Source organism: Nannobrachium achirus (genome assembly GCF_963921795.1).
Source record: "Nannobrachium achirus genome assembly, chromosome: 21".
In the NCBI taxonomy this organism is placed as follows: Eukaryota; Metazoa; Chordata; class Actinopteri; order Myctophiformes; family Myctophidae; genus Nannobrachium; species Nannobrachium achirus.
The window spans coordinates 52,780,547-52,803,649 of record NC_137828.1 but is presented as its reverse complement, the minus strand read 5'-3'; the positions used below and the strand labels follow the sequence as shown (position 1 = coordinate 52,803,649).

General features: G+C 42.1%; 1 protein-coding gene across 2 annotated transcripts in view; it reads right to left on the bottom strand.

The window, feature by feature from the left end:
- LOC308307055 (cadherin-10-like) overlaps nt 1-14,201 on the bottom strand; it is a gene marked incomplete at both ends in the record, with an annotated part of 41,244 nt that extends 27,043 nt beyond the window's left edge. For both annotated transcript variants that reach the window (XM_080752161.1, XM_080752162.1), the window contains one exon: nt 13,992-14,201. In XM_080752161.1, the coding sequence (XP_080608287.1) occupies nt 13,992-14,201 (210 nt within the window). The remainder of the gene's footprint in view (nt 1-13,991) is intronic.
- Between the last annotated feature and the right edge of the window lie 8,902 nt (nt 14,202-23,103).

Below are 23,103 nucleotides of genomic sequence, written 5' to 3'. Positions count from 1 at the left end.
GTTAATAGAAATGGATTGAGGTTCATTCAGGGTCCTTAATAGTTAATTGTAAATATAATCGGTTGGTTGGCTATTTGTTTTATTATTATTTTACGCTGTCACTTTCTACCGGGAGTTACTTTTTTTTTTCTCTCTCTCTCTTTCTCCTCATGAGCGCTTGATCACGCTGTGTCTCTCTCTCTCTCTCTCTCTCTCTCTCTCTCTCTCTCTCTCTCTCTCTCTCTCTCTCTCTCTCTCTCTCTCGTCATTGTTAGGTCCAACTTAGTTTAATACTTGTACAAAAAGCTCATTCATTATGATGGGGTAAATGATAATCTACACAGTTTATGCTATGGATGATGTTTGATGCCTTGGATTTTAATGTAACCCGTTAATACCTCTTAACCCCAATGAAAGTAGTTATTATTTTTTATTTAAATTCATGCTGTGTTATTTATTTGGTACACTTATCTGTCAAGGCTTTGTGTGTGTGTGTGTGTGTGTGTGTGTGTGTGTGTGTGTGTGTGTGTGTGTGTGTGTGTGTGTGTGTGTGTGTGTGTGTGTGTGTGTCTGTGTGTGTGTGCGCGCAAATTCTCTCATTGCCGTGGTTGACGGGGCTCTGTATGCAATAATTATTGTTGTTGTATGTGCGGCCCTGTCTCTCCACTCCATGTCAAACACTGCTACAGCGCAAAAAACGGTTTAAAAAAGCGTACTGGTTATAATCTGTGCTGATGTGATACAGCTGAGTATTATTAATGTTGTCAATCTGTTCCTTTTATTCACATTGATACCATATGTGCTAAAAAAGACCATTAATATTGTGTTTCGTTTGGATTAATGCTGTTATTTTATTTTTGACACAATTGTTTTTGAGAGCTGGCACTTTTTACAGCATGTTTTTATTTTGTTTTTATTTTATCTATGGGGGGGGGGGGTGTCCTCTGCCTTCACGCAGTTTTAACATTGCGTGGGGGCGGCGGGCTCCTTTGCGTTGGTTATAATTAGGCCTAATAGGACCCAGCTTGATCACCTCTCCCTAATCCTTTGATATCTGAGCAGGGGTCGTTAAGGCCACTGATTAATGCTGTGCAATTGATTCGAACTTTTATTTTTAAAGGCCTTGGGGCCTTGTGGCAGGCCTCATTTCGGGCCTGCTTTCGAAACCTTATTTCCAGCACAGTCTAAAAAGTTCATGGCTCATTTGGTTCTTTATAGAATTTAAATTATAAATTTAGACTACATTCAGGTGATGATAAATATTTCTCTAGAACCAAATTAAGCTCTCTGCTCAGATTTGATATCATTTCATAAAGATCTTTCAATATATTTCTTGCTTATAATTCATATTTAAAGAATAATAACTATAGAACAATAATGTAACGAATAATTAAACATGAAACATTATAATGACAATTACTTAACAAACAATTAATAATTAAAAAATAAAACGGGGGGTGATGATGCTGAGGATATCGATAATTGCATTGGGGTCCTGGCCATCTTGCATCTAAAGTAGACAACAGACTTTATTTTACTTTACTTTATTCCATATTATTTTCACATTGTTTCCTGGAAATGACAGAGCCCTATTTAACTATTGTGGTTAATGTTTATTTATATATATATATATAATCTGTTGAGGCTCCCGTCCTACTTGGATAGAGTAGTTTACCCAGTGGGTTTAGGTAAGTTTTTTGGCTGGGTTTTTTCTTTGGGGGGGGTGGTACGGTATGGTTCTATACTCTTACAAATTCTTCAAAAAATACATGTTCATTACAGGCATGGTTACACCATCTTAACTTATTATCCCAACATTAGCTTCTCATTGCCTACTTTTTATATTTTCCTACAGTCAAGGTATGGCTAGTCAAATCAAAATAATTTCTCTGAACGTAAGGGGGATTAACTCTCCAGTTAAGAGGAAAAAAATTCTCACATATTTTAAGAGACACTCTACAGATATCGCTTTTGTTCAAGAGACACATCTCTCAGATAAAGAACATGCAAAACTCAGGAGGGATTGGGTGGGACAAGTTTTCTACTCCTCATTTACTACAAACTCCAGAGGAGTTGCTATACTTGTTAATAAAAAATTGAGATTCAAATTAATCTCTGAAGAAAAAGACAAAAATGGTAGGTTTATTTTAGTAAATTTTTTATTGAATATGGTAAAATTCACATTTGTCAATATTTACGGTCCTAACCATGATGACCCAACTTTCTTTAGCAACTTAGTTCTGAAAATAGCTGCGTCTGGTGCCCGATGCCTGGTCGGTGGTGACTTTAACCTAATAATGCAAGCTAATGACCGGTCCTCTACAAGACCCTTTACGCGCTCTAAATCAGCAACAGCTCTTGACCAGGGAATGAGGGACCTAGGTTTATGTGATATTTGGCGGACCCTTAACCCGAATGTGAAAGATTTTTCCTACTACTCGAGCGTCCATGGCTCTTATTCCAGACTTGACTTGTTCCTGATCCCCCTGAGTGATGCTCATTCAGTTATTGATTGTTCTTATCTAGCTGCTAATCTTTCTGACCATAATCCCATACAAATCATTATGGACATGGGTGATAGACAATCACCATCTCATAATTGGAGGTTTAAATCATTTATGCTTAAAGATCCTGAATTCATTGCATTTATGAATAGAAATATTGACATATTCTTGGAAGCTAACTCTAACTCCTCTTCCCACGGTAACATATGGGAAGCTCTGAAAGCATATATGAGAGGACATATCCTCTCATATAGCTCACATAAAGCAAGAGAGAAAAAGAAAATCCTCTTATCTCTAGAAAAAGATATTAGAAAATTGGAACAAGATCATGCTAATTCTAAAAGTGATGAAACCTTTAATGCATTAACCTCCAAACGCGTTCAATATAACAATCTTTGCACAAACAAGGCTGAAGCAGCATTAGCCAGAACTAATTACCATTATTATGAATTCGGCAATAAGACTAGTAAACTTTTGGCATGGCAAATTAAAAAGGAAGAAGCTGGCAGGATAATCCATTCTATAACCACAGATGATGGCAGGTCCCTTCTTAAACCACAGGAAATAAATCAAGAATTCAAGACATTCTATTCAACATTATACAAGTCAGATCATGACTCAGAAAATGTTAAGGCGGCAAGATTCCTGGATTCAATAACATTACCTACATTAGTTTCCGACGATAAAAACTTTTTAGACTCTGATATTTCGGAGGATGAGGTGCTTGAAGCCATTAAGTCCTTAAATAACAATAAAGCCCCAGGCCCCGACGGCTTCCCAATTGAATACTACAAAACCTTTTCGGACAAACTGTTAACTCCTTTAACAGATATGTTTAAGGAAGCGCTGGCTACTAAAACTTTCCCTAGCTCCTTAGAATTAGCAACAATAACATTACTCCCTAAACCAGGCAAGGACCCTGAAAAATGTGCTTCATATAGACCCCTCAGCCTTCTCAATTCGGACTACAAAATTTTATCTAAACTAATTGCATCCAGAATGGATGTTATTATCCCTAAACTTATCCATTCAGACCAAACAGGTTTTTATCAGAAACAGACAGGGATCAGATAATGTTCGGAGACTTCTTCATATAATCGAAAAGGCGCACAATGAGAGGAGCCCCTTACTGATAATGTCGATGGATGCGGAGAAGGCATTTGACAGGATTGAACCGAGCTTCTTGTTACAAACGCTTAAGGCAATGAATTTTGGTGAAAAATTCATCCAATATATTGAAACCTTCTTGAATGCCCCAAAGGCCCAAATCTTAACTAATGGGTTCCTTTCTGGTGTCTTCTCCCTATCCAGAGGTGTTCGCCAGGGCTGTCCATGCTCTCCATTGCTGTTCGCGATAGCCATCGAGCCCTTGGCTGTTGCAATTCGCTCTGGTGCAGCTATTTCTGGCCTTAAAATCGGTCCAGTTGAACATAAACTTTCACTTTACGCAGATGACCTGCTAGTCTTCCTATCTGATCCATCAAATTCGCTTCCTTCTCTACTACAATGTTTCCAACACTATAGTGCTGCATCTGGTTATAAGTTAAACCTAACAAAAAGTGAAGTAATGCCTATCAATATACAAGACAATAATATCAAGAATTTGGTTGAGCCACTTAGGTGGTGCCCACATGGCTTTAAATATCTAGGCATCGAAATTAGAAAATCTGTGGATAAGGTCCTTAAAGACAATCATTTGAAGCTACTGGATAAAACAAAATCAGATTTCCAGAGATGGAGGGACCTGCCACTATCACTAATTGGAAAAGTAAATTCGGTTAAGATGAATATATTACCCAAATATTTGTATTTATTTCAGTGTATTCCATTTAAAATCCCTAAAAGCTTCTTTAAAGACTTAAAGCCATACTGTGTAAGTTGCTCACCTAGTGGTCATTAGCCCTATAGCGAACCGCGGTCGCGTCCGCATCTTTCGGCCGTTTTTCGTACCTTCAGACCCCCGCGTCTGCCTCCACCTCGCTGAGATCTATCTTTGGAGGGGTCCCTTGTTCCTGTGCGTTCAGTAATTCCAGAGATACACTCCTTCACCCTGCCTGGTAGGCGAAATTACCTAGAGACTGGATGGTACAAACCGGCGACAACAAAATGGCGACCCCACTTCAAGATGCGATGTGATTGGCCGGCAGTTGTATAACCCTCGCTGTGATTGGCCGGTAGTGTGATGACGCAATTTTGGCGCGAGATCCGGTCCACGGCAAGGATCTCAGTTTACATATATAGAGAAGGCTTTACAGGCTGAAATTCACGGCGCGGATCTTCTAAAACTTTTGTGTTTTAATAGTTAGGAGAATTTTAAGATTTGTTTTATAAAAAAAGTTACATAGTAAAACTTTAAATAAATCAATATCAAACTTCTTATGGAAAGGTAAAGTCCCTAGGGTCAAACTCTCCACTCTTCAGGCACCTTATGCTAAGGGAGGATTAAAACTCCCTAATTTCAGACTTTACTATTTAGCTGCTCAGTTTCGCTCAATCTGGTGTTGGTTGCATCCGGTGGGTGGTGAGAATAGATGGTTATCAATTGAACAGCAGGAATTAAAAAACATTCCTTTAAAAATAATTCCTTTTTTAGGTTCTAAAAAAATCCTTTTGAAAGCAACAAAGAACGCTATAATCCAGAACTCCTTCAATGCATGGCACGAATCCCATTCCATCATTGGTTTAAATATTTCATTACTCAGAAAAACTCCCTTTTGGGATAATCCAAGAATCCCCTACCCCGGATCAGACAACACCTTAAAAACATGGATTAGCAAGGGAATTAAGACAGTTGAAGACCTCTATTGCAATAACATCTTCGCAAGTTTCCAACAACTTTGTCAAAAATTCAACCTTCCAAGGCAATTTCAATTCAAATACTTCCAGATCAGAAATTGGGTTCGCTCTAATTCTTCAGACTTTCCAAACATGCCACCCGATTCCCCATTTGAGACTTGGCTTCTCAGTAGACATTACTCTAACACTAAAGGCTTGATATCTTCTATATATAACATATTGATTAATAATTTACCACTCTATAACACCATGCCTATAAAACAAAAATGGGAATCTGATCTGGGGTGCATCTATGATGATGTTGACTGGCGTAACATGCTTGAGGGTTCTCAGACTGTCTTGATCTCCACTAAACACAGACAAATGCAGTTTAATATTTTTAATCGAACCTACTATACTCCACACAGGTTACATAAAATTTACAATAATGATTCCCCCAATTGTCAGAGATGTAAAGTCTCTGATGGTGATCTACTCCATATGCTGTGGAACTGCCCATGTTTGGAGGAGTTCTGGAAATATATAGTTACAACAACTTCAGAAATAGTAGAGTCTGACTTGTTACCTGACCCTAGGATTTGGATTTTGGGAGACGTACAGGGACTTTCGTTAAGTCAATACAAGAAGTACTTCATTTTGCTGGCAGGTACAGCTGGGAAAAAGTGTATTCTCCAAAATTGGAAAGCTGAAAATCCTCCTTCTCAAAGACATTGGTTGAACGAATTAACTTCCTACTGTACTCCTGAAAAGATCCTGTATAATGTCAGGAGGAAACCAGCAACATATACGAAAATATGGGGCCCTTTTATGTCTTTGTTACCATCATTGCGCCCTTGTAACTAAATGGGATATTGTAATATGTAATGTGCTGTTAATAATACAAATGTAGGGGAAGAAACTATACTGTACCTGGGGTGTGTTTGGGTGGGTGGGTTATTTGTTTGTTGTTTGTTGTTTTTTGTTTTGTTTTATTGTTCTTGTTCTTGTCTTTTGTCTTTGTTGTTGTGTAAAATCAAAAAAAGAAATTGTGACTTTTGTCTAAATAAAAATATCTTTACAAAAAAAAAAAAAAAAAAAAGAATATAAAAGATGAGTGTTAAAATTATTTCATTTACTTCTTTCTATTGTTTTAGAGATTCTTATTTCAGTGGCTGGGGGCATGCGTACAAGTGGCTAAATATGTCATTTTACACAGAATAAGCCCATTCCCAAGATACAACGCAACCTTTCATGGTTGGATGTGACTTATGGGGGCTAGTAGTGTTACTGTAAATAGCAATTAAGAAACTGCTGGCTTATTGTGTCTAAAAAGACATATTTAGCCACTTGTACGCATGCCCCCATGCGTACGCATGCCCCACATTTTAGCACGGTAAACGCGATAAAACAATAGAACGAAGCAAATGAAAACATTTTAAAACTCACTTTTCTTTTCTCTAATTACAATCTAAAATATGAACCCTTGTTGTAAAAAAACAAAGTTGTCCTTTAAGTTAATCATCTGGGGACCCCCCACCCACAGGTTGAGAACCACTGTATTAGATGACAGAGGCTCAAAGACATCCTGAAGGACACACAGCTGTAGAAGGGACTGATACTCAGTAAACTACCACAGAGCCATTCTGCCACCCTTAGCACATCTGCTGAACACCTTATGTGACTGAGGCTGGAGAAAAGGTCCTCATGTCAGCAATTGTGAAGTCCAGCAAATGAACAAAATTTGGTTTTGGATTTTTGTGTTTATGCTTTTTTCCCATATTTCTAAGAGTGTTTGAGAACCTTCTCATTGTAACCGATATGCGATATCCGTTTTAGAAATATTAAATAGCTTATATTAGTTTGTAAACAGAGCTGTGTTTTTGTGTTTCCTTACACCCTTCTGGACTGGAGACACACATTAACATGTCAAAGCCAACAAAAATACATCTGCAGTTTCTGTTGGCTAATGTGTGGCTATGCAGGTTTCAGCTACAGATCACCACCAATAGGTTAGGGCGGGTAAGGGGTGGAGTTAACAATCCAATGTTCACACACCTTACCTGACTGACTGCCAGTAGTGTGATAAACTTTGAGAGCCCAGATTTCAATGAATGACACAATATTTGAAAGCTTATATTCTGTACTTTCATCATGATCTGCAAAAAAGCTGAAAAACACCCTTGTGCCCTAAAGCACTGGACTTGACAAGCACTGTAGTGGTGAAACATGAAGGTGATTGTCAGTACGGGCACACTACAAGATTTAATCAGAGGCATTTGGGGTAGATTTATTAGGGGTTCCTTACCCCAGTTTAGGAGCGATTGTATTGCAAGATTTTCCTCTAGTGCAGTGGTTTTCAACCTTTTTCATATCAAGGTCCATTATAGTTATTCGGTATTTGAGCCACGGACCACCATTTGATGAGATTTTAGCCTCTCAGACCCAAAACGTTAAAATATTTTGTTATATTTGGATAATATTTTGTCCACATTAGGAGAGACAACAGACACACGTTGATCAAAAAGCTTAAAGATCTGTATGGTTATTGGGTTCATTCATTTGGTTACAAACTCTCCATCATTTAGCAATCAAGGAACAGACACAACCAAGCACGCACGCACGCACGCACGCACGCACGCACGCACACACACACACACACACACACACACACACACACACACACACACACACACACACACACATTCCAGAATGGCCATCAGGGACAGCCACAAAACCCCCAACTCATGAGAGTAGTGCTACCAGATTGTATCATTACTAGAGGGTCGCGGCCCTTCGGGCCGCTCACATCTAGTAAAAAAAGTAAAGTAAAGTAAAAAAAAAACCTTTAAAAAAAAAAGAAAAATTGGGGGGGGGGGGGGGGGGGGAACTATTGTGGCGGAACTATTGTGCCGCAGCGCACGTTTCCGGTCGGACATATTTGACCGGCGGACTATTTTATACAGAGGCAAAATATGAGGGTAATAACGAATACAACTGTATACAGAGGTTTGGAAACGACATCTTGCAAAGGTGACATGGGTGTTTGAATTTTTAAGCTATATTTAGTACATATGTAGTACATCTTGGCCAAGTGGTTTGGTATTTAAGTTAGCGATACATGACCCGGAAGTAGATCACTTACTCTTTTGTAATATAAAGATTGTGTAAATCCTGAAATCTGAGCCCAGCTTAAGTCTGTTGCCTTGCCTGCACCTACTTTTTCTCATCAAGCTGAAATAACTCCCATAAAGACAGTTATTTAAAATAGAAGTGTGTATGTTTTAAATAGTTGCCTTTAAATAATGCCTGGCCTGGTCCCCGAATGTTGAAAAGTATTCAGCTGTTTTTGAAGAGTGCCTTGGGTTTTCAGCTGGAAAAAAGAACACTGGTAGAAACACGATATTAAAGTGCCGAAACAAAGTAAATTGGCAGATATTGAAAATCTCTCTCTCTCTCTCTCTCTCTCTCTCTCTCTCTCTCTCTCTCTCTATCTGAAAATTGGCTTTTCTTCAATGTATCATTTTGGCAATGCTATAGGAAAAAAGCAAGTGCTAGTTATTGCACGTCTTCATAAAGGCAGCTCCCTAATCATTATGTGCAAGCAGATCCCTTCCCCATGGCTATATCGCTTTCACACTTTAGTAAATTATATCTTAATTATGGTGCTTGTCATGCATGTGTGGGTGATGCAATGTGAGGCACTTGTTAGCACAGTAGCCCGCACATGCCCTCCACTCACCATGAGATGAACATGCAGTCACATCCAATGCAGGCGCTGAGGCGCCAAGTGAGCGATGGGGAGTTATTTCAGTCCTTATTGCCATACCATGTGATGCTGCAGACATATGGAATTATCTGAGCTGGTATACTGTATGCCAGGGTTCCCCAATTAGCTTTCCCCAAGGGCCAAATTATGTCTAGGGTACCAAGCCGAGGGCCACAACATTGCAGGAGGCGACGGTGGCGTTCCCGCTACTCCAGTGACAGTTCAGATATCGTCGTTGTCGGGTGAAAATCTTGTATTTCCAAAACCGTTCGTTTTGCATTTATCATTTAAAAAATTACTTAAACTAGTGAAAACAGCCGATCTACAAGCACACAACGCCTTGCACCGAGAGGCGTTGTGTGCTTGTAGATCTGCTGTTTTCACTACTTTTCTGCGACGGCCTTGTTTGATGAAGCAGGGCTTTACTTTGCGAAAGAACGTACACATTTGGAGATACGAGGTTTCCACCCGACAATGATGATATACTAGTTTTGTTGCTGCTCTTATACCATCATTATTACTGGGGTTGGTGGGGGCCAGACAGTAGCCCCCGCGGGCCGCAAATGGCCCGCGGGCCACCTATTGGGAAACCCTGCTGTATGCATTCAGTGTTTGCTGCAGGGTTTGCCTTTCACTGTCACTACAATGGATTATACAATTTTCACTATTCTTTTGAGAATACTGCCTCCCTCTGCCTTGTCACCTCTCAGATTGATTTGCAAATCACTTCCTAAACAAATTAAAGCTTTGATTTGTATCTTTCAGAAAGGTATCGGGTAATGGTCATGGCATGCATGGACATCATAGAAATCATAGACAGAGCTTCTGCAAGGGCAATCAGTACAATATGTATATGTTCATAACCTTAAATTCTCCATTTAAAGTTTATATTCATTAGTCTTTTTAAGGTATGATTCCAATTTTTAAATATCAACTTCCATGTTCATTTAGCCATTTTCTTGGAAGAAGAAGGCAAGGATTGGATCCACAAATATTCAAATAATAAAATCAACAGGAAGTAATTTCTCCCCCTTTAAAACAAACCAAATACTGGGTTTTGTGATGTGGTCAGAATCAGCTTAGTTTGCATCCATTTTATGTGCTAAAAGGGTGATTTGAGAGCTGTTCCACTAGTCAACGGAGAGGATTGCTAATCAATGACACTACAGAGCAATATGTCTCGAGTGGTAAGGTAACGAGACTAACAACACAACCAAAACCTGTACAAAAGTGTCCTGTTGCTTTAAGAAAAAATACATAGATGTAGTCTCACTATAATTAACGGTATTATTAACTTCCAGGTTGTAAATCATGAACACAGACACTGTACATATACTGTAGCAGATTAATATGTGCTGCATACCATACATAGTAGTGTTTTCATTTGTCATGCTGAATGCCCTGTAAATGCTCCCTCCACCCACACTTTTAATAGTTCCTGTGTGATTCATAATTGTATTTGTATCTATCAAACAAACATGCAGGCATAGCTTTTTTTCTGGGCCAGCCTATTTTACTTAATAAAAGAGATGTGGGAGCCTGAATGTTCTGTGGTCTGTTAGTCACATCGTGCATCTGCTGCATTCAGTCCTAAACCAAGCTGTTCTGTTGGTTTTGGTTGATTAGGTGAGTCTGCGTTACAGTATAGTGCAGATTGCATAAAGCCAGAGTGAAGTTTGCAATGACAATCTTGAAAAAAAGTGCCGCACAATGAGTTCCCACAAAGCTGTGACAAAACGAAATTTGTATAGCTTTAATGGCTTCCCGTTCAAGGGCTCCAACGCACAAACATTGCCTTTTCATGGCCTTTTAAAGCACAGAGGAGAGACTTGATGAGCTAAATTGCCTTGCACAAATACTGGGGAATTGTCAAAAAAGCATTGGCAATTCTTGTCAGGTCTGTGGTGAGCATTGCTCGGTGCTGCAAGGAAGAGATAGCACAATCGAGCTCAGAATGGATACAGAGTAATTACTCTCTCTCTCTCTCCCCCCTCAATGCCTCTCTTTCCCAAGATCTGAGTGAAAAGTAATGCTCTTATGTAGATTAAACTAACATCTCAAAACCATCTGTCTTGTCTGCTTTGCATTATGTCGATTTTAAAGTAATGCGGCAATATCTTTGCGCAAGACCTTGTAAAACCTTGAAGATGCCCAATTGTCAAACAATAGCACACGAGTGAGCAAGCTGGCAACACTGTTACTGCTGGAATATTCTAATTTGGGCAGCATGTTGTGTTTACCAAAGCACAATATAATACAAGGTACCCCGGGAAATTTAATGTGATTTTGTTCACATCAAAACACAATGCTCAAAATGCTCCAGACTATAAAGTTCCTGATTGTGTTCACAGTTCACAGACCCCCTCAAAGAAGTAGGGCACTGCGTCTGAGTTTTCTGAGTGCTCACACTTGTTAACGGCTGTCTGGAAGCCAGTCAAAAGGAGAGGTTTAAAGGGCTTTTACTCCCGGATGCAAGCACAGTAGCACACCAAATTGCATATTGTTCCATAATATTAGAAACAACAAATGCCACTCTGGGCTACACATTAATGAGTGAGGATGAATGCAGTGTGGTTTTGTCTGCGTGGTGGAAACAAAAAGAGAACACAACAAAGAAATATAAGTGCTAAAAACTTCTCCATAACTTCCTTCTTTTCAGCTCATTTAGCATTATCTGAAACATTGGGTCGACCCTCAGTAAGCACAGTGAGAGCTAGTTTGTCTTGGACAGTGTACAGCCTAGTTTTCACTGCTTGCTCCGATCCATCCTGAAGGAAGAGGAAGTAAGTTCTGCCCGGCTGTCAGCTGTCAAATGTGACAAATGAAACCACCTGGTTGACTGATTGGCCGGCTGACATTTGTGTTTCAGTACACTGAATAGGTTCTACAGAGTTAATAAGCAAAATGATGGGGGGCACGGTGGCACAGTCGGTAGAGCTGCCTCCCATAGCTAGAAGGTCCAGGGTTCGATTCCCGCTGGGGACGCCGTGCATGTACGGCTGCTGGGGGGGGCTTGGCTCCCCTGGTGATGGACCAGCCCCCCCTAAGCCCCGACTCCCCATGAACCCAATTGTGATGAAAAATATTCATGGAATAAATAAATGAAATATACATGAATATGTGAAAGACAACTGTTTGTTCTGCATGTCACTATGCTGGAAATTGTCTTCAGCATCACAGAAACCCTATTCGATCACCTACAGTCCACAGATTTGGAGCTGGCATCTGCCAATGATCTGGTCTGTTCAGTTATAAATACCCTAAGCGAGAATCTCGTTACAGTTTACAGTTTAGGCATTTAGCAGACGCTTTTAATCCAAAGCGACTTATAATAAGCAGATAAAACATCACAATAGTTTGTCATATTAGTATTATTCATTATAGTTTGTTGCCAAAATGTATTAGCCCCTGCTCTAAAAAAGCCAGCCCCCCATAGCCCCCAGAGGTCACAATTCTCTGGAGCCGTCGCTGGCGCTGTGGGCGCTGGGGGTGTCTTCTCTCCTCTGCCCATACCCTACAGTAGGTGGGGTTGGCAAAAAGGCCGTTCTGTGTGGAGTTTGCATGTTCTCCCCGTATCTCCTAGGGTAGGTACCCTCACAAAAAACATGCAGTAATCCTGGTCTCTATACTGCCTCCCCCTGGCCTGCCGGAGTGCCTGATGGAGGGGAAAGGAACTGGTTGGAATAACGTGTTCCATCCACGCGCTACGTCCAACCGGGGAAACTCCCCCCCTGTCACGTGAAAAGAAGCAGCTTGGACTCCTCATGCATAGAAGGAAACATGAGGTCAGTCTGTTGCCTCCCCAGGTTGGCAGAAAGAGTGTAGCGTGCGTGTGTGTGTGTGTGTGTGTGTGTGCGTGCGTGTGTGTGCGTGTGTGTGTGTGTGTGTGTGTGTGTGTGTGTGTGTGTGGGGGGGGGGTGTATCGAGCTTCATAGCGTGCGTGCGTGCGTGCGTGCGTGCGTGCGTGCGTGCGTGCGTGCGTGGTGAGTGGTGGGAGGGGTTGGCAGAGAATGCTTGATTTAATGTGAAATAAACAAGGCCTCCCATGGTGCACTGCAAAGGCCATTAAATGGTCTTCAGAACACCAGGGCTTAGCAAGCTTCATGCTGCGCCTGTTGAGTGCTATTGCTTCTGGTCCAGTTTCTCTCTCTCTCTCTCTCTCTCTCTCTCTCTCTGTCTGTCTGTCTGTCTCTCTCTCTTTCTCTGTGGCCAACTCTGAATCGAGCCCAGTGGAAGAGAGCAAAGCAGCAGCAAAATCAATAAGTGACTTTATGACAGCCAGCTTTGACAGCGCCGTAGCCATGTATTTGGGTGGAATAACCCAGATGTATTTGACTACGGTAGCCTACTCCTCGCACTGTTTTGGGGGCGGCCATAGCTGAATGGTCAGTGAGTCCGCCTATAGGACTCTGGAGGTCCCAGGTACGATTCCAGCTCTCAGAAATGTGTCCCTGAGCAAGACACCTAACCCCTGACTGCTCCCCCCTCCGCGCTCCTCTGTGGGCAGCACTCAGATGGGTGAAGCTGAAAAAAGATAAAAATTGTGTTACAATGCTGTTGTGAGGATAGTGTGACTGAGGCTGTGATTACAGTTGCGTCTGGCTCTGTGATGTGTATAGCGTACTGCTGTTACTGCATGTGTGATGCCAAACAAGCTCTTCAAATGAGCTGCTGAAAGGGACGCACATTTTGCTCTTTTCCATAGCAAATGTCAGAGCATCCTCATCAATGACATTTGCACGGCAGGAGAATTCATTTCTGATGTGAGGTGACATTCCTGTCAGATTTGCACTTAAGTTACGACACATGAATGCATTTGGTGAAACGGGATGGGAGAACTGCGGGTGGTGATGTTGCACCTGTACATGCAGCAATGTACAATTAGTAGCATCATTAAGCATTCCTTTAACGGGCTGGGGGGGGGGGGGATTGGGCCTCTGTTACACGACAGCGCTCTAACACATTACCTTGCCGACGTACTGACGGTCGTTCCCCGCGTACTCCTCCAGCAGAAAGAATTGATTCCACATCCATCCTCGTTTGGAGCGCTGCAGTATCCGTCCATCACCCTCTGACACGCCAAACAGATTCCTTATGTTCCGGGGAGAGAAGGGCATGGTGGCGCTGGGCCACAGGACGGAGAGCATCAGGAGGAGTGTCAGGAGATTGGCTATCATGGCGGAAGGCGAGAGGGTGTCCAGTTTGATTCGTGATTTGCGGTAGCACGTTTCAGCTTGGATGAATGCTGGAGATCAATGTCGCAACAAAATACATTGTATTCCCTTCTTCAATGTCCCACGGGTCCCTGTGGAAAGGAGACAAACACAAATGAATTGGATCTGGCAACACAATATTGATCACTCCAGAAACACTCATGGTGGTGTTATCGAGGGCTCCTGCACATTGATACTCCCATTCTATCCCCAATAAATAAGCCAATGACATAGATTGGGAAATTTGTTAAGCACACACACTCTTTTCCAGCAATTCCTTGTGTCTCAATAGAACTTCTAATGTTCAACACAGCAAAAGCTATGTAATCCATTGAAATGTTTCTAATTAGCGACACCTAGGTGATGAAAATAAAACAGTGGTTTTCAACCAGTGGTCATTGAGGGGGTTCCAGGATGGAGAGTTTGTAACCAAATGGACCCTTATTAGATCTTTAACTCTTGCATGAGAGCGTGAAAAAAGGAAAAGTTAAACACCTGCATTACATAGAGGTAAGCTAAGTGATTTCATTTAATTCAAATAATAACAAAACGGGTCTATGTTCTGATAGTACTAGTTACTATAGAGTGTTTCGTCCATATTTGGACTTCAGCCTTCAGTTTCACTTTTAGTGGAGGACTAAGGAGACAGTTTTTCCTCCAATCATGGTCGAGTGGGGGCGGGCCTTGTGCACACCAAGGCCCACTCCCACTTGATCATGATTGGTGGAAGGCCCCTGCCTGACACCTACATGAAAACTGAAACTTAAATGAAATCACTTACCCTACCTTTAATGTATAAGAAGTCTACACAATTACAGAATGTAGAAGAATTGTTATTTTTGATTGACCTGTTATGAGTCCTATGGTACCACATCTATACAGCATGTATTTATGGACCAAATCCTATCCAACGATAAAACGATATTCTAAGTTTGGGTTCTGAGAGGCTGTAGTCCGTGGCTCAAATGCAGAATAAATAATGGACCTTAAAAGGGCTCTGAAATAGAACAATTACTGACACTGAATGATTGAGTGAAACATTGAATGTAACATTAGCAACCATGTGGACGTTGTATAAGCATGATAAAAAATAACCACACTTGGACTCCAAGGGGGTAAGCAGCCCCAGACGGAGCGGAGGTCCCTCCCATAGTGTAGTTATTAGTAGTGTGGTTAAGTGACTCGCTCCCAGTGCAATCTCAACTTGAAGTAGTACACTGTGTGGCATAGGAATTCTATTTGTATTATTATTTTTTACCAACCTACATACTGTAGGTTGGTGAATGCTCCCCATCAGGTGGTAAATAGTAAATGCATTTATATAGGTGCTTTACAAAGATTGTGCATTACATTCACCCATTCACACACACACTCATACACCGATGGCGGAGGAAACCATGCAAGGAACCAACCTGCTCACCGGGAGCATCTAGGGGTTCAGAGTCTTGCTCAAGGACTCTTCGACACTCTGGCGGGAGCCCAGAATCGAACTGGGAACACTTCAGGAACCCTCCGTGTTCTAATACGGCAACTCTACCCCTGAGCCACTGACGCCCCTACAGCTGTTCATCAAGCTCTGTGTCTAACCAGACACAATTCTCTGTGCTCTTTGGTGAACCTCTCACTATATATACCTCACTATGTGGCCCCCCCAGGACTAGCCATGATAGGTTATTTGGGGATGTATGCATAATGTAATGTTTGGTCTTTGGGAAGTTAATCCTAATAAATCTTCCTTAAAGAAGCTAGAGCTACTAACAAGCATTCATTGATAACCACCGGGGAATACTGAACACATTTGCTTTTCTTCCCTTACATAAGGATTCTAGTGTCAATGGAGGCATGAGAGTGAACAAATAATCTCTTACTGTCTTTGAGCAAATTAGTATTATGGTTCTATTGATGAATGGAACAATCAAACTCCACAGTGAATCCTATGAATAGAAGTCTAAGAGATCTCATCTCAAAGTGAAACTGTGATCATTCCACTCATCTGCACTCACTCACTCACTCACACACACACACACACACACACACACACACACACACACACACACACACACACACACACACACACACACACAAAAAGGATAGAAAGCTTGAGAGCTTATTTCCATGTGGTCATTTTGGTTTGGTGGTGTATGAGACAGGAACTCAATGAGCTGGATTTACTAAGTCTGAACCACAAAACATACTGGTCAGAAGATGCACTGTGTGGAATGAAGCTTACAAAGTTTGCAGCTAACTACGGTACATTCTCTGTTCTGAAAACATGCGCGTGTGCATGACAGTGCATGTGTGCGTGCATGACAGTGTGCTTGAGTATGCATGTGTGTGTGTGTGTGTGTGTGTGTGTGTGTGTGTGTGTGTGTGTGTGTGTGTGTGTGTGTGTGTGTGTGTGTGTGTGTGTGTGTGTGTGTGTGTGTGTGTGTGTGTGTGTGTGTGTGTGTGTGTGTGTGCGTGCGTGCGTGCGTGCGTGCGTGCGTGCGTGCGTGCGTGCGTGCGTGCGTGCGTGCGTGCGTGCGTGCGTGTGTGTGAGTGAGATATAAAACGACCAATACTGCTCTGTAGACAGTTTAATCACATTTCTTTGAAGCTTTGTTTTGATGCCATGGGATTCGAACGGGAAACAAATATGTGAATATTCAGTGAGTTTTCTTATTTTTTCACGTTTACATTTTAAAGCTCTCGCCTCGTCTGACTGGGCCGAGTTGAGACCCGCTTCGCCTCCATGCAAGGGGATAGTGTTTTACTGCTCCTCCCCAGGGACGTGCTGGGCCCCTGATTCAGCCCGGGATAAAGAGTTGTAGAGGCCCTCATTGCACGATATAGAGAGAGATCTCTCTCTATAGCGCTGCTGCTACTCAAAGATTTGCCATTTGATTCAGATCATGACAAAAGCCAGTGGGCCAATTACATGAGTTATATTTCGTCATTGTCGGGTGGAAACCTTGTATGTCCAAAACGATTAAATGATTTAAACTAGTGAAAACAGCCGATCTACAAGCACACAACGCCTCGCACCGCGAGGCGTTGTGTGCTTGTAGATCTGCTGTTTTCACTACTTTTGTGCGACAGCCTTGTATGATGAAGCAGGGCTTTGCTTTGCGAAAAAATGTACAAATTTGAAACTTGGAGATACAAGGTTTCTGCCCGACAGTGACAATTTACTTTGTTGGCCGCCCTGCCCCCAAAATGGAACGAAGGCCGACATTTTATTTTTATTTTTGTCCTAATGGCCGGCCTGGACCGGCCGGGAATGAACCGGCCGTTCGGGAGTTGTCCCGCTTTTCCCAATGGCCAGCACGTCCCTGCTCCACCCCCTCGCTCCTTACCCGGCTCATGTCCTCCATATCCTCTTTTCTGCTTTATGTCATTGATGTAGTCATTACATCATTTCAAATACAACGCTTGACCGACATTGACGTAGATCTATGTCGATCTGTGCCAATTTGGTGTTTTCAGTGATTACGACATAGAGGGCGCTCTTCCGCAAAATGCAAGCAATCCCTCGTCCTGGGTTCGATTCCTGCCCGGGGACGCTATGGCGCTGGGGGCGTGTTCTCTCCTCTGCGTCATCAGTGCCCACACCCTAGGTGGGGTTGACGAAAAGGGCCTTTCTGTGTGGAGTTTGCATGTTCTCCCCGTGTCCCCTAGGGTACGTACCCTCACAACGAACATGCAGTAATCCTGGTCTCTATAATGCCTCCCCCTGGTCAGCCAGGGGAAGCATTATTCCAATCCGTTCCTTTCCCCTCCATCAGCGCCTGATGAAGTGGTAAGGAACTGATTTGAATAACGTTCTCTTTCCACGCGCTACGTCCAGCCGGGTAAGCTCCCTCCCTTTCAGGTGATAAGAAGCGGCCTGCTCACTCCTCATGCACTGAAGGAAACATGAGCTTGGTTCGGGGCAGAGGGAGAGGGAGAGCAGCGTCCAGGGTTACAGCTTAGGCAATTGGCAATGGGTGAAAATGGGTTACAAAGTCGTGGGATAGAAATGTTGAGAAAAAAATTAAGCTCCAAATCATGTTTAACTGAATTTCAGGGGTTATGGTAAAGGTTAGAGCAACCACACAAGCCAAGTATGAGCAGCACAGCTCACATATTATAAACAGACAGACAGACAGATATTCCTGGAACTAGAAAAAAACTTCCTCTGCAAAGTACATTAGAATATTTTGTGTATATCATCTTTTTTATCTCCCAACAAATTATCATCTCTCTCTCTCTCTCTCTCTCTCTCTCTCTCTCTCTCTCTCTCTCTCTCTCTCTCTCTCACACTCACTCACTCACTCACTCACTCACTCACTAACCTCATTTACCAAAATGTGTGGGTGACATTATAATGTTTGCATCATTTGTATCGGCCAAAAGAAAAATTATAATTGTGAGAGAACAAATTTACATTATTTTCCTTTCAGCTTTCCTAACTTGGTCTGTGTCACAAAGCTGCCTCCGCAGTACTGTAAGTACCCCAGGTTGGCATGATCATACACTGAGTTGCATTCCCCACATCAGGAAACGCCTGTCACGTAATTAATCTGGTCGGATGATAATGGCAATTGCATTTTCTAATTATCATTCAAGGCCGTCCTTGAGTTTTTAATAGCATTTCGGATATTAATCTCTTATGTGCCATTCTCATTAGCATTATGCAGACATGTATTTTTTCTGAATTCATCCAAATTATCCTTTTAAGCATGAGAGCGCACGTGTATCCATGCCATATACTTTATGCTATAGAGTCACTTGGAGAGAAACCGCTGCTCCTACACTTGAATGGAGTCAGCTTAGGCGGATGGGGCATCTAGTACGGATGCCTCCCGAGCGCCTTCCTAGGAAGGCCCTCGATGCATGTCCCACTTGGAGTAGACCCCGTGGCAGACCAAAGACCAGATGGAAGGATTATATCTCCACACTGGCCTGAGAACACCTCGGTATACCGGTACTCCCGGAGGGAGTGGAGGAAGTTGCTCAGGATAGGGAACTCTGGAAATATCAGTCGTAAGTGGAACTGTTACCCCCTCCAATGGTGCAGCATATTAAAACAAGTTGTTTATGATCACTTGCAGCCAGCTTTTATCAGCATGAACAACAAGATGCCTAGGACTAATACATTGCTGCTAACAAACCTATGGCCTCTATATGTGACCCACTGCATAGCAGAGGGGCAGTCATTTCGGAAAGCACAGCTTTAGACCAGCCCTGAAATTACTTTTTTTTTTTCTTTTTTTCTAAAATGTGATAAAGCCACAAAAGCATTTCATAAATATCAGGCTACATTTCACTTAAACGCCAGAGCTTAACTCTGCATGTAAATAAGACTTTTTTAAATTAATGTGAAGAGAAACCTCACATTTTGCAGGTTACATTTCATCTAAAAGGCTGAATTTCTCAGATCTAGGATCTGTATGGCATAACTCTATAAGCCATATCTACAAAACTGTTGGGTCAATCTTCACAACCAATATATCATTTTGTAGCTATGATTCCCAGCTTTCAAATGAAATGAAAAAATGAAAATGAAAAATGTTTCAATGACTAGCCCTCAGCTGTGTTCGGACACATATGCTTTGAAAACAAATCATGTAACCGGACCAATATGAAGGACCACTATAAAAGCTTTAGATTGGTTTTGCAATGCATTATTTGTTTCACTCTATCTTATTTGTTCCACACAGTTGTGCAACAAAAGCTGTGAGATTGTCCTCAATCTATTGAGCACAGCATTTAGAGACTGATTTGTGAGTCTAACAAGAAACTGACCCTGGGTTGTTTGTCTTATTTCATAGTTTGTGTGTATAGGCCCAATGTAGGCTATACAGCCTACATTGTGCAGTGCATAATGGCATGCCCTGGTAAGGAACTGAAAGGGGGTCACATCTTGGTTCACCTTCAGTGCGAAGGTGAACCAAGATGTGAGCCCCTTTCAGTCCCTTACCACAATGTAATTCCCCAGAGAAGCTTGTTTTGTTGTTGTTTTTTCGTTTCTTTTCTTTTCTTCAAAATAATCCAAGCTAAGAAAATGTTGAGCTGTACTGTGTGGCGTGCTGCCCGTATAGCAGCTGTTCCTTGCACAAGGTCATGCAGTATTTGCGGTCCCTGTACTACTTACGATAACACGATTTATTTGGACCTTAAGATAAATCTATCATCTCAGCCTCCCTGTACCCAGCTTATTGTTATTATAAAGTACATGTTTTCCAAAGGTCTAACATGCATAGTACAAGATAATCTTACAATAAATGCGAGAAGTCTCTGCGCGTGTGTGTGTGTGTGTATGTAATCAGCATATCTCGAGAACCGTTCGTCCCACCGGCTTCAGATTCGGCACGAGCAGTGCCCGACCCGACGCGCGGTTTTCCCGAACCGGCGCGAAACGTTCGGAATCTCCGTATGCGGAGATGATTGTTGACATCAGGCTGTTTCTGAGGAAACCGGCGCAAGTGTTGACTCATTGTGACATCACATCATAAAAGGCTCTGACATCACATACACCACATGTGTCAACAAAAATTGCCATGGTATTGAATGTCATCAGTATGACGTGTTCTGATGTTCATATATGGGCATAAATGGACACAGGCAAACATAATTATGGTCAAAACAGCTCTTATGACAACAAGTATAATGGGGTTTGCATTAAAGGGTAGGGCATTCACAGAGATCTCCATATATGGGCATAAAATGGATGCCCGTATGCGGAGCTGATGTCTGACATCAGAGTTTTCCGGAACGGGTACTGTGTCTGCAGAGATCTCCATATATGGGCATAAGTGGACAAAGGCAAACAGATGGTCAAACGGGTCCTAAATGACAACAGGTATAATGGGTTTTGCATTGAAGGGTGGGGCATTCATGATGCTTGCTGGCGTCGCTGGTTTGATTCCCGATCCGGATGACCTTTGCCACATGCCATTCCCTATCTCTCTCCCCATTTCCTGTCAGTCTACTGTCCTATCAAATAAAGGCATAAAAAGCCCAAAAAACAAATCTTAAAAAAAAGGGTCCTACAGAGATCTCCATATATGGGCAAACAGATGGTCAAAACAGATCCTATGACAACAGGTATAATGGGGTTTGCATTAAAGGGCGGGGCATTCATTCCCTATTTACATTTTTCCCGAGTTGGCCAGGTCGCCGACTAGACGCTCGGGCGGCCGAGCTTCTAGTGTATTAAAACAACCAACTTCTGTATCACCATGTAATCACTATGTTCATTCGCGTTCACTTTTGAACACTCAACTCTGAAGACCTGGATTCCTAATGGTTGCATAGTTTAACATGTAGAATAAAAAATGGAAGATCCGCACTCACAGAATTAATTAAAATTAATAATTTTCTTCCCCTTTTTGCGTGTGCCAAAGCAAAGTCCTTATGTGAACCTCATACTTAGCAATGCAGTGCACTGATTAGCAATGCAGTCTACTGATTCAGCAGATTTACTCTTGAATTTGAATGAAGCACCTTCTGTTCAACACCTTGTTGAATACATTTGATTTGTATTGCACTTTTCATTGACATGGAATCTCAGAGTGCTATATGGTCAAAACACATAATCAATCATAGAAGGCTAAAAGCAGGGTTTAAAAAAATGTCAAGCTAAAAATGATAACACGAAAAGGCCTTCCAGAATGAAAAACATTTTTAGGCCTGTTTTAAAAGAGTCCAAGTTCTGCGTCGTGCTCAGATCAATATAGGCACCAGGCACGGTATGGCCGAGCAGAAGGCCCGTTCCCCCATGGTGCGTAGACTGGTACTAGGGACATCAAGGAGGAGGTGGTGTTTACCAGTGAGGCGGCTTGCTAACAGCGTGTTTTTTTTTTGAAGAGCTTATCAAACATCACATTTTGTTTGGAGCACGGCTAGACTCAGAAAATCCGCCCTGGCATTTAATGCCTTGACTTGCCCACTTCTATTTAATTTTTTTAAGATATTTTTGGGGCTTTTCTGCCTTTATGTATTAGTGAAGATGGACAGGAAACAGTGAGCGAGAGATGGAGAGAGATATGCAGTAAGATCGTCGGGAACGGGACTCGAACCCTGCACTGTCAAAAAGAATGAGAAAATGAAATGTGGCTCACCTAACGTCATTTGTAACCCTTGTGCTCACTGGTCACCATGTTTCATTTTACCATTGCTTTTCAGCATCAATTCTTTAGCTGACAGGGTCAACAGACTCAGAGTTGTAGTAACAAAAGCTGTGAGATTGTCCTCAGTCTCTATTTAGCACAATCAATATTGCTGTGCACACAAGGCCATTAGACTTCACTAACCATGTCACTGCGTCTGAGTCAAACAGAGGCAGGCCATAATAACGCAAAAGAAGAAGCACACAGAGAATACCAAAACCATCACGGTGAACAGAAGGCGTTTGACACTGGAAAATACCATCGGGGACAGAAGCAGTTTGACAGGGCAAAATAAACCAACACCGCAAACACATCATCAGCAGCAGCTCATCTGCCAACACAGTTATTCATCCTCTTATTGTTTATGAGGGTCCCTCGCACATGGCGTGCTTGGGAGGGGCCCTTTGTCCATAACGTGGATGTGGAGGGCCCTTTTAGCATGGCCCTCCCTCCTACTGAGCACGCTTCCTGCAGGCAGCGTGTCAATTTGAACCATTTAATAATGATTGTGCTAAACAATAATGGCGTCACGCGAATGTCCTGATAACAATTACACTCCAGTATATCAGTTGAATGACCCGGTAAAAAAGGAATCACCCCAGTATATCACTCGAACGACCCAGTTAAAATTTACACACCAGTACATCACTCGAATGACCCGATAAAAATAAAAATCACACCCCAGTAGCCTATATCATCCTCTGGACAGTACAGGCGCTAGGAAGCACATGCGA